Source organism: Macrotis lagotis, chromosome 1, assembly GCF_037893015.1.
Source record: "Macrotis lagotis isolate mMagLag1 chromosome 1, bilby.v1.9.chrom.fasta, whole genome shotgun sequence".
Taxonomy (NCBI): Eukaryota; Metazoa; Chordata; class Mammalia; order Peramelemorphia; family Peramelidae; genus Macrotis; species Macrotis lagotis.
This window is the reverse complement of record NC_133658.1, coordinates 278,558,249-278,571,133: the sequence shown is the minus strand read 5'-3', so window position 1 is coordinate 278,571,133 and position 12,885 is coordinate 278,558,249. Positions and strand designations below refer to the sequence as shown.

At 38.5% G+C, this 12,885-nt stretch overlaps 1 protein-coding gene across 1 annotated transcript; it reads left to right on the top strand.

Annotated features, from left to right (window-relative positions):
• Positions 1-3,136: 3,136 nt before the first annotated feature.
• On the top strand, positions 3,137-11,359 carry C8G (complement C8 gamma chain). The gene is made up of 7 exons (XM_074210642.1): positions 3,137-3,344; positions 3,819-3,955; positions 7,119-7,189; positions 7,485-7,595; positions 7,947-8,048; positions 9,631-9,669; positions 10,957-11,359. Exons 1-7 carry the CDS (start codon positions 3,198-3,200, stop codon positions 10,968-10,970), a joined length of 621 nt encoding a protein of 206 aa, XP_074066743.1. The 5' UTR covers positions 3,137-3,197; the 3' UTR covers positions 10,971-11,359.
• The last annotated feature ends 1,526 nt before the right edge of the window (positions 11,360-12,885 follow it).

Below are 12,885 nucleotides of genomic sequence, written 5' to 3'. Positions count from 1 at the left end.
ACATGTTGTCTTCTCTCATGCACCAATCATAAAATTTTTAATATCAGTTATTTTGCTTATATGTCATCTCTAAGTGAATTGTAAGATGCATGACTTTTCTTTCTTCTTTAAAAAACATTTTATTTTTTCTATTTGCATGTAAGGACAAATTTAACAATTAACCCAAGGCCATACAGCTAAGCAATTATTAAGTGTCTGAGTTCACATTTGAACACAGGGCCAGTGCTCTATTCACTATGCCACCTAGCTTCCCCTGATATTTATTTTTTTCTTAATTTTAGGTTCTGAGGTGGCCAGGTGGTGCAGTGGATAAAGCACTGGACTTGGAGTCAGGAATACCTGGGTTCAAATCCCATCTCAGACACTTAATAATTACCTAGCTGTGTGGCCTTGGGCAAGCCACTTAACTCCATTTGCCTTGCCAAAAATCTAAAAAAAAATTTAGGTTCCAAATTTTCTCCCTCCCCCCACTCCATAAAATAATAAGCAACTTGATAAAAATGTTATATGTGTAATTAGCCATACTATGAAAGAAGAAATAGGCCAAAAGGCAAAAAAAACCCACAAATACAAGCAAAAAAGGTATGCTTTTATCTGCATTCATATTCTACCAATTTTTTTTTCTGAAGGTGAAGAGTATTTTTCATCTTAAGTCCTTCAGAATTGTCATGGATCTTTATATTGTTGAAAGTAGTTAAGTCATTCATATTGTACAAAATTGTGTTTACTGTGTATTCTTCTAGTTCTGCTCACTTTGCATTGGTTCATGTAAGTCTTTTCAAGTTTTTCTGAAAAAAATCCGGCTCATCATTTCTTATAGCACAATAGTATTCCATCATAATCATATACCACAACTTTCAGCCATTCTATAATTGATGGGCACCCCCTTCAATTTGTCAAAGTCCATGACTTTTCTAAACTTTCTCCCTTGGTGCTGAGTACAGCACTCATTAATATATAGATGAATTCAGCAACTAATGTAGGTAATTTCTGTTGAAGTGTTCCTTTGATGCCTTCTTGAGAGATTAAATATTTCTTGAAAATAATATCTTTCATATCTAAGATAGTTTCTCCTTTGCTTTACTCATATCAGACATTGAATTAACATTTGATGAATTGAACTGAATCCTGTCATGAAGATAAATCTGAGTTCATAAAAAGCTATTCCACTGGGGAACAAGCAGGGAATAGACTTACTGATTCTAGGACTGTACTGGTGAGGAACTCTGTTTGCAAGGATATCACTTGGCTAAATTCATATCACAAGGGAAATAAATTATTTTTTAACTATTGAAAAACTGCTAAGGCACAAATGTTTGGCAATCTACTTCTTCATTATTTTGAGCCTTACTTTTCTCATTTATAAAATGGACATAATAAAATTTATACTTTCAACCTCAACAGCAGGTGATATAGTAATGGCTAGAAGTCAGGCTTGAAGACAAGAAGTCCTCTTTGTAAATCTCTCAGTGTTCCAAGATCTAGGCAACTCTTTAGTACTATAAGTTACAGTAAATATGTTCATCTGCTTTGGTGGAGGGAGTTTTCTCATCCAGGAATTCTCTAGACCAATGAAATCACAGGTTTGGTTCCAAACCCATTATCGACTTTATAATATAGCTATAAGGAAAGGAGAGCTTTTGCTAACACAATTCAGTAGGAAGAATAGGAAAGGAAATGTGTCACACCTAATATTTTGGTGAAACTAGTATCTCCCTTATCCAGTCTCCCTCAACTAGAGGATAAAAGAAGCCCTTCCTCTATACCTTTTTTATCCTATATGTATTCACATTTTCCCATAAAGTCTCCACAAAGGATCCAACCATCTCTGGAATCTCTTCTTTGCTTCTTTTAGCCTCATGAAAGGGAGGCAGGACAAGATATCTTTCATTCTGGTCTGTCCATCTATTGTTCTCTCTCATTCTCACCCAACCAATCTCCTTTTTTAGACATACATTCCTTACCTAAATGCTGTTTTGGGTCTTTTTTGCTCCTTCTCAAATACCATCTCTGTCTACTTACGTTGATTATATGTCTTTCCATTTCCTTTTGACAGTGTTGTAATTTTTAGTTTAATTTTTCTTTTAAATTGTGTATAGAGGGGTGGCTAGGCGGTGCAGTGGATAGAGCACTAGCCTTGGAGTTAGGAGTACCTGAGTTCAAATCCTGTCTCAGACACTTTATAATTACCTAGCTGTGTGGCCTTGAGCAAGCCACTTAAACCCCATTGCCTTGCAAAATAAATAAATAAATAGTGTATGGAATTACTGAGAGCAACATGGAGTAGTGGGCAAAGAGTTTCCTTGGAGTCAGAAAGCCCTGGCTCCTAGATCTGTTGCTGACACCTACTAGCTGTGTAATGGTGAACACCTAAACTGCTCAGTACTTTGGACAACTCTGTAAGACAACAAATTATAGAGGAGTATCTCTTATGCACTGCTAGAATGAGTTTCTACACAAGAAATCCTCTATACTAGTGTAATAAGCAATTCAAACCTTCTGCCTACCCCAGTATATGTGTGTGTACATATATGTAATATTGCAAAAGTAAAATACAATTTACTAACTTTAGTACCTAATGGAGGTATCCCCATGTTAAAAGATACAAGTGATGTACAAAATTCAATAGCTTGTATTTATATAATGCCTATTATGGGTCAGACATTGTGCTGAGCACTTTGCAGAGATTATGTTATTTGATCCTAACAACCCTGGGAAGTAAGTCTAATTATTATCTCCATTTTAAAGTTGAGTATCTGAGGTGAACAAAAGTAAAGCGACTTGCCCAGGATCACACAAATAGTGTTGGAGACTGTATTTGAACTCATATTTTCCTGACTCTAGGTCCAGTTCTCCATCTATTACACCACCTAGTTGAAATAAGGGAAATGATCTTTCAATTCTACAGTCATATCTGTTTTAATCAATCAAGTTGATTCATTTTTTTAATGGGACCATATGACCTATGATGGCAATGTTCAGACCAGGGCTTCTTTCCAAAGGCAAAAAATCTAAGAATGGAGAGTTCTCCCCCTGGTGAAGTAGTTCTCCCTCCTCCCCCATCCTGTTTAAGCTACGCAGAACCCTGTTAAAGCTATTATGCAAATAAATGAACTCTGCCTTATTGATCAGTCTTTCCCTGGTCCCAGGGTCATTCCTTCTACTCCTGGTTTTCATTCTCACTCCCAAGCTGAGTAATGGCTGTCCTGCTGCTACTGAGGATTGCTCTTTTCCTCACTTTGCTCCTAGTCCCTGGCACCCCTGCTCAGAGACAGAAGAAGCCCCCACTACCTCTGGTTCCCATTGACAAAATCCAACCTCAGGCCAACTTCGACCCTCATCAGGTAGGGACAATGAGGAAAGAGTTGGCCCTTAGAATGTCTCTTCTAAGCTTTCATCTTCTGTGGGAGAAAGGGAGGGATAGAGAGAGGAGCAAAGGTGGGGTTGCCTAGAAAACTCAAGGACCCCTCTGCCCAAAGCAGGTGACTCCCAGAGGGAGAGGTCAAATTGAAGCTATAGAGACCTTCTTAAAACAAGGGTTCCCCAAAGACACAGAAAAAAATGAAGCAGGAATACTTTCAGTCCTGCTTGTCTGTCTGACAGCTGCCCTATGTCTTCTGCGATCCAGTCTCATTTTGCCCTGTAGACAACATGATTGCCCTAGCAACTGAAACAGGTTAGGAGGGAAGGGTTACCTCTGCCTCCTTGGAACCTGTGATTTCCTCATTTCTGTCCTAGCCCCCAGAAACCCTGAAGCTGTTCCTCAGCCTGGGACCCTTGGTCTAGTCTCTCTCATTCCAGTCTACCTGTCCTCTCAGTTTTCAGGAACATGGTTCCTGGTGGCTGTAGCCTCCAAGTGCAGCCATCTTCTAGAGTCTAGCCACAGGTCGGAGGCCACTTTGATGCAGGTTGCAGTGTCTACTCCAGCACTGGCTGTCAACACATTCAGAAAACTGTGAGTAGCATATGGAGAGATAGTCTGACACAGAAGACATAAGTCCGATAGCGTTTGTGACTTATAATGTGTAGTAGAATGTGTGACTTACTTCCTGGATAACGAGAAAGAAATCCTTTTCTCTCTAGGAGTCCCAATTTCCTTTTATGTAAAATGAGAACATTACAGTAGATAATTTCTGAAGTTGCTTCAGGGACGTTAATCCTACAAATGCCTTTTTCTATGATAATAAAGCATTGCTAAAGACTTTAAGGTTGCAAAGCATCTTACAAGTATTATCATAACAATCCTAAGGAGAAGCTATTATTATTCCCATTTTACAGATGAGGAAACTGAGACAGTCTGTGGCAAAGTAACTAATTATAAGTCTTAAAACCAGTAAATGTCTGAGGACAAATTTGAACTCAGTTCTTCCTGACTCTAAGTCCATTGCTCTGTCTCCACTACCTAGATGCTTATGTGAATACACAATCATGCATAATACATACATATGAACATATACATATATATGGACTCATAGGTATCCAAAAAAAGCTTAAAACTCAGCTAAATTTACAGTATATTGTAGCTTATAACTCTTAACAATCTTATATACTCTGAACAGGGTCTGAAACTAAGGAATTGAAGTGGGTTAAGGAGGGACTAATTGTTTCTCTTTAGGAAGATTTATTATCAAACAGATTCAAAAAATCAGAATAAGAAATACATACATTTTTTAATATAGATATGTTTTGTTTGACCATGCATATTGGTTATAAGATTTTTATTGTCATTTTCAGTTGGAAGGTGGGAAGGAAAATAAATGCTTGTTAATTGAAAAAAGATCATCATTATCTCATTCTCATTTTTTTTTTTAGGTTTTTGCATGGCAAACAGGGTTAAGTGGCTTGACCAAGGCCACACAGCTAGGTAATTATTAAGTGTGTAAGACCGGATTTGAACCCAGGTACTCCTGACTCCAGGGCCGGTGCTTTATCCACCGCGCCACCTAGCCACCCCTAATTCTCATTTTTTTCAATGGAATTCAGGTAGATCAATGAATTTTATGCTAGCATATATATTAAATATATTTTTCTATAGATGACTGCACAAGGGGATGAAATGACTGTTTTTTTTTCTTTTTTTTTGTAATTGGATACAAGCATTAGGATAGAAGCTTTTCCTCTTAGCCAGACAGAAGCACACTTAGTACAACTCCAATGTTATTTGTTGTTTAGTCATTTCAATCACGTCCAACTCTCCATCCCCATTTGGAGTTTTCTTAGCAAATATATTGGAGTTGTTTACTGTTCCTTCTCCAGTTCATTTTACAGATGAGGGATTGAGACAAAAAAAAAAGATGAGGGTTAAATGACTTGTCCAAGAACACCTAGCTAGTAATTGTCTTTTGATTTGAATTTAGGTTCTTGACTTCAGGATGTGTTCTATCCACTAAGCCCCCTATAACTTCAATAGCAAACTAGAACACAAGGATTCATGAACCTTACCCTGTCCCCATATGGTTTTGACCCCTCTTCTAGGTCTCAATATTTTGAAGACCTTTCTTTCCTGTAGCCAAGAAGTCATAAATATGTGGTGTACTGGTAAATCTTTAACTGTCATCTCTCCAACTATTAAAGATTCAGGACACATTTTTACATTTAATCTGAATAGTTCAAATCCTCATAGTAATGGCACATATGGACAAGGTGAAGAAAATGGGGATATCTAGTCTTTAGGAGAGAAGACTTAGAGCCAGATTTTGGTTTTATGTAAGGAAAAATTTCTTTACAATTGGAGCTATCACAAAATGGAATGGGATGCCTCAGAAAGTCCCTTTATTGAAAAATCTTCAATAAGAAACATTTCTTGGGGGCAGCTAGGTGGCACGGTGGATAAAGCACCGGCCCTGGAGTCAGGAGTACCTGGCTTCAAATCCGGTCTCAGACACTTAATAATTACCTAGCTGTGTGGCCTTGGGGCAAGCCACTTAACACCATTTACCTTGCAAAAAACCTAAAAAAAAACCCCAAACCATTTCTTATATGGTACATTGCAAAGAGATTAGGATGAGAAAGCTTATAAGATTCCTGATACCTCTAAAAATTTTGTTATTCTAGACTGACCAACTTCAACCTTCCCTAATTTCCTTCAATATTTTCTTTAGACACTTGTGGGCAACAGTTTCATTCTATGATAATGATCCTGCTCTAGTCAGATTTATTAGTTGAATCCTCCAAAATGTTTTAAAATCTATATTTTGTAGTCTGGTGATTTGTCATCTGTTAATCCATACTTCTGGCTATCAAGTCAGGTCTTGCTCAGTGTCCAAAAGGTAATAAATATATTATTATTATTCCAGTGTTTCAGAAATCCAAGACTTTACCAATATGTATATTCTTTCCACTAGAAGATCACAACACCTCCCATATCTTAGGAGATAAGTCTTCAAGAGATTCCTTGCTCAAAAAATCAAATCTCCCAGCAGCCAACTGGCTGAAAAGTGCCTCAACAACCTTTTTTGAAAAACAGTTCTTGTGCAAGACACTGCAGACATCACCTAATCCAAACAAAGTTTTTCAAGCTGGACAGAATCTATCAATCTATCTATCTATCTATCTATCTATCTATCTATCTATCTATCTATTCTACTGGCCAAAGCTTCCAAGAACTTAGGATCACCTCTATACTATTATCATAATAATAGCTGAAACTTTAAGATCTGAACATATTAACATAACTTTTTCATTTGATCCTAATAACGAACATTATGAAGTAATGCTGTTGTTATCCTCATTTTACAGATGAGAAAACTGAGGCTCAGATTATTTGCCTAAGATTACAGAGAATTCTCAGTCCCCCACTGTATCCCACTCCAGTCTCCCTTGATATCCCATGCTTCAGTACTCCTTAATATCCAACCTCGGGGGCAGGGGGGGGAGCACAGTTAGGTGACACAGTGGATAGAGCACCATCCCTGGAGTCAGGAGTACCTGAGTTCAAATCCAGCCTCAGACACTTAATAATTACCTAGCTGTGTGACCTTGGGCAAGTCACTTAACCCCATTGCCTTGCAAAAAACAAAATCCAACTTCAGTAATTTCTTGAATAATAGGTCCAGGGTGACAGGTTGCCTTGTCTACTCTTTACGTATTCTTTACTCTTAATGTTGTCTACTCTTTAGGGATGGGATCTGTTGGCAAATCAAACAAAAATATGAGCCCACCAAGCTCCAGGGCAGATACCATCTCCAAGGTGAGAGTGGGCATTGGGGGAGGAGACTAACCTCAAAGCTATGGAGAGCCACTGAGACTATGAGGTCCAGAATCCTGACTCAACCCCAATGTCCTAGGTGGGAGGAAGTGATGGGAGGGAAAAGAGATGGCAGTGGGTGCTTAGAATTCTGGGAGTATCCTAGACATTGAGTAGATCAGGGTGGTAAAGAATTGGTAGCATGGAGAGGAAGCATCCCAGAGTGGCCCTGGGACAGATGCTCAGCCCCCTGTTTAAGGCACCAGATCCAAGGTGAGACAACAGTATCTATTCCTAGGCAGAGGAAAACGCAGCCGTGGTGTGGACGTGGTCGTGGGGGACACAGATTATCACCAGTATGCCATCTTGTACTATCAGAGAGACCAACAATTCTCCATAAAGCTCTATGGTAAGAGGGGAATTAGAGATGGATGTGGGACAGATACTTACCCCACACGGTTAAATGACTTGTCCAGGAACACCTAGCTAGTAATTGTCTTTTGATTTGAATTCAGGTCCTCGACTTCAGGATGTGTTCTATCCACTAAGCCCCCTATAACTCCAATAGCAAACTAGAAAACAGGGATTCATGATCCCTGGAGAATGAGAAAAAAAGAATCAACAGCAGAGTCTCATGCCCCTCCCATCTCTGTCCCTAGCTTCTGACACTTGCACTGACATAGACATATAGAAAAAGATTCGACTCTGCCCAAGTAGCTTCCAGAGATTCATTCTGAGGACTACATTTCTCCCCCTGCAGCTCGATCCTTCCCTGTTAGTGATGATGTCTTGAGCAAGTATGAGCAACATGTCACTGATGCTACACTAAGTGAAGACTTCACTTTTTACTTCCCCACCTATGGTGAGTTTTCCCACCCATGTTACCTTCCTGTTGCTTGATTCTTAAAACCAGCCTTCTATACCCCAGACTTTCCCAGGCTGCAAACTAACAGAACTCCAGAGTTGAAAGGGACCTCAGAGGAGATTTCCATGGCCCATGGTCCTTATACTCTTTCTGAGACACTATCCAATACTGAATGAATTACAACTTTTTTAAAAAATAATTTACTTATTTTTTTGTTATATTTTGATTTCCAAGTTGTCTCCTTCTCTTCCTCCCAATTCCATATTAGAGAAGGGAATCATTTGATATAAAAATATATAGTGGAACCATACAATACATGATTCTATATATGTCTTTTCCCTGGACATAGAAAATATTTTCCTTCATAAGTAAATTGTAGTTGATTTGAATGATCACATTACTAAAAATATCTTAATCATTCATGATTACTCTTTGAACACTATTACTGCTACTGTACATAATGTTCTGTTCATTCTGCTCATTTCACTTTATATTAATTCATGCAAGACTTTCTGTGTTTTCCTAAAAACCAACCTGTTTGTAAATTTCTCATAGAACAACAGTATTCCAATCTCAATCATATAAACACAACTTATCTAGCCATTCTCCAATTTATGAACATGTCTTTACTTTCCAGTTTTTTATTACCACAAAGAGAATTGCTATAAATATTTTAGAACCTATTAGTCTTTTTTCCTTTTTCACCTTGGGAAACAGATATAATAGTAGTATTGCTGTAATTGTTTAATAACTCTTTGAACATAATTCCAAGTTGTTCTCCAAAATGGTTGTATCAGTTCACAGTTCCACCAACAATCTATAAGCTTCCCAATTTTTCCACATCCCCTCCAATATTTGTCATTTCTCCCTTTTTTTGTCATTTTAGCCTATCTGATAGATGTGAGATATCTCAGAGTTGTTTTAATTTGCATTTCTCTAATCAATAATGTTTTAGAGCATTTTTACATGTGATTGTAATAGATTTGATTTCTTTTTCCATATACTTTAACTATTTATCAATTGGGGATGACTCATATTCTCATAATTTGAGACATAATGCAAAGACTTATCTGAGAAACTGGCTATAAAATCCCCCCCCCCCAGTTTTCTGTTTTCCTTCTAATCTTGGCTATATTGGTTTTATTGTACAAAATCTTTTTAATATGATGTAATCAAAATTATCTATTTCATGCCCCACAATGTTCTCTATCTCTTGTTTATGAATAAAAAGTTCTCTTATCCAAAGGTAAGATATTTCATGTTCTTCTAATGTATTTATGACAACTTGCTTTATATCAAGGTCAGGTAGAATTACAAACTTTTTAAGCTTTAGTTTTCTCAACTGTAAAATGAAGTCAGAATTATCTCATAAGGTCCTTTCTGCCCCTAAACACTATAAGCCTCTGACTGAATGGACAACTAGTGATTCTAACTCTGACTTGACCTCCCTCTTTCCCTCTACCCTTCCCTTTATTTGGAAAGAGATTGAGACTATAAAGATTTTTAATGAGTACTCCTAGTCCCATGGCACCCTCTGTGCCTATTCTGATGCCCTGATCCTTGACCTCTATGCCCATAGGGTTCTGTGACTCCTCCCATGACTTCCAGATCCTGGATGGTGAGTACAGCCTTGGGTTGGGGGTGGGAATAGGAAACACAAAGGAACTTACCCCCTGGGCTTTCTACAAGGAAACATACAAAAAAGGGTCTTGGGTCATGCCCAGCCCAGAAGAATGACATTTCATGGTTAGCTTCTCCTTCTACCCAAAGCACACAGTCCCATTTAATACCTCATTATATATCCTTAGGAACTGTCAATCTTTCATTTTCTATGAGCTCATCAATGTCATTGTGGTTTGGTAGAAAAAATTCCAGTCTAGGAGTTGAGAGAGACCTAAGGCTGAGTTCAGCCTAACTGTGAGACCTAGAGTATACATCACTAAACCTCCCTGAACCTCTGTTTCCTCAGTGGCTCAAGCGAATTCTTTCTGTTTGTAGATTGCTTTTTATCTTTGTTAATTTTGGAAAGTTTTCTTGAATAATTTCCTGAAATTTAGTCTTCGTGTTCTTTTGTTTTCTTAAATTTGTGGTTGCTGCTGTGCCTTGACCTAGCTTCAAGAGCTGTCTCTTTGAGGCTCTATTTTCCAATTCTTTCAGTAATTGAATCATTTTCTGTCTATTTTTCCTACTTTAGTTTATGTAGCTCAATAGCCCTGTTTTTTGTGATGGTAAGATTTTGTTCGTTGCTTCATTTGATTTTTTTTTTTAGGTTTTCCTGTTATAATTTCTTCATTGAGTTTTTAACAATTATTATTTCTTCCAAATCTTTAAAAAATAATTTAGCCTCATTTCCCACTGATTTTTTTTAACTTTCTTTGAGCTATTGAGATTTTCATGTGTTAATTTATGCCCAAATTAAATGCCACTTATCCAAACTGAGGAAGTCTTTGAAAATAACTTGCATTATTCCTTTTTTTTTTATCTGTATTGTTTCTATTCCTTTTGCTATTTCACCTCTTTGTTACTTTCCCCCATTGTATCAATACTCTCCATTTTTCTCCTCTATTTTGGCTGATTCTGATTTTCTTGTGTGATTTTTAAAAAGCTATTCCTCTCTTTTTTTCTAGTTATCTTGTTATTTTTATGAAAGGCAAATGAGTAGGGTGCCTCCAATTTGAACCTGTGATTCTTCTGTCTTGACCAAAAAGCTTCCAGTTTTCTCGTCTGTAAGATGGGACAATACTTTAACTCCTTAATTCACTAAGGTTGAAATGAAAAATAAGTATGGTACATACTACAGCACAGTATGAATGGGAGCTATCAGTGTTACAAGTTCACTGGGTCTGGGTGGTGGGGGCAAGGGCTACAATTGCCTACAGTGACCAGTCTGTCTTCTCTGTTGCAGAAGTGAAAAGCTGACTTGGAATGGAGAGGTCCGGGCCTGGCACAGTGCACTCTCCAATGAAAGGGTGGAGGGCTTGTCAGCTGCTTCCAGGGCTTCATCCTGACTGCTGTCCATTCAGAGATCAGGGCCCAGTTTCCAAGAGTCCAGGACTGGCATTTTCTCCAGACCTTTGACCTCCACTATTACCCCAATCTTCTAATCTAATGACCCTAATTCCAATGACTTCTGTTTTTGCCAACCCCTGGCCCTAGCAGGGACTTTGATTTCCAGGTGACTCCATTAAGTTCTAGCCTCTTTATCCTGTCCTTTGGCATTTCTATCTAAGGACAAAGAATGGAGTCTGAAAGGGTGATTTGTTTTTTCATTAAAATTGTTTTTGCCCAAATCTAGTGATTTCTTTTTGATTGTCTCATTTCTCTCTGACAGAGTCTACCTTAGAATTCATGCCCAACATCTGGTAGACTCCATCACCCTCTTAGGCTATTGTCTTTCTGACTCATCATTTCTGGTTACTGCCAAAGGATGAGCCAAGGTCACAAAGTACAAACACATACACACATACACACATGCCCTTTTTTGGCATAAATTTCAATCTTTTGTTTAAAAGAAAAGAAACAAAAAACTTTTTCCCCAGCAGGGGTTGCCTCACGGGGTCCTTTTTTATTTCAGAATGCTTTGGGAAGAAGATTTCACAGTGGCAACAATATTTATTCAGCCCAAGAAGGAAACAGTTTGTTCCTGAGATAGTTTATGCCTCCCCATAGTGTCCCTGTCCTTGGATCCTTGAGAAAAAGATAAGGGAACGGAGGATACAGGACAGAGATTGGCATGGGGTTGAGAAGGCCTACCCATGGGAAAGAGATGCAGGGGAAAGAGATGGCCATGTACCAAGGAAGGAAGAGGAGAACCACAGACCATTTTCTGTTCAAGGTGAAATACTGACTAAAGAAGCAGTGGGGCATGGTGGACAGATGAGGAAGCAGAGAGCCTTAGAGAAGGATCTCCTCCGCCTGAATGTGTGACCTTGTAAAAATTACTTCTTCCAGGTCTCAATTTCCTTATCTAGGAATTGGACTAAAGAGTTCCCTAGGGTCCTACACTATGAGTCTCTGTGGACTAGCCCCTTTCCAACTATGAATACAAATTTGTCAGCTTCTTTCCTTTGGGTTTGTACAAATTCTTTTTACTCTCTCAGACTTGGACAAATCATTTAACCTTCTCTAGGCCTCTGCTTCATCTTCAAAATGAAAGAATTGGTCTAGATTAAGAGTTCTTAACTTTTTTGTATGTGTCATGTCAATCTGACAAACTTTATGGACCCCCTCTCAGAATACTGTTTTTAAATGCAAAAAAAACCAAAACAGAGTTGCCAAGAAAACTAATTATATTAAAATACAGCTTTCTCTGCTCTTGAAACTACCCAAGATGGCAGAATAGAAGGAAGCAGTACAGCACCCAGCTCCTCTCATCAAAACCACTACCTAAGAATGCTGGAGTTGAGAATGGAAAATTAAAGAACAATGAGACAGCTCTCTAGCCCAGGGTCATAAATTCAACCTACAGGCAAGTGACTCAGGGCAGGATCTCTGGAACAGGAGTGGATTGGGATCCCAGACTCAAGTACCCAGAATTCTAAGCTAGATCAGCAGCAGGGGGCACTAAATCACAGATCCAAGTTCAAAAGTAAAGGTTCTCCCAGAAGGTCAGGAGCTCAGATTTCATGCCCAGAGCTCCTAGCTAGTCCTGCAACATATAGATTCACAGAACTGACCTTGGGCTTAGCCTCAGCTCAGACCAATTGCTTCAGGAACCTGGAACATAAACTCAGCACCCAATTGTCCCAGTCTAGGATATGTAGAGCAGATCATAGACCCAGTTGCACCTATGGAATCAGGGCAGGGCTATTTCTCGTGGCACCAGAGTCACAAA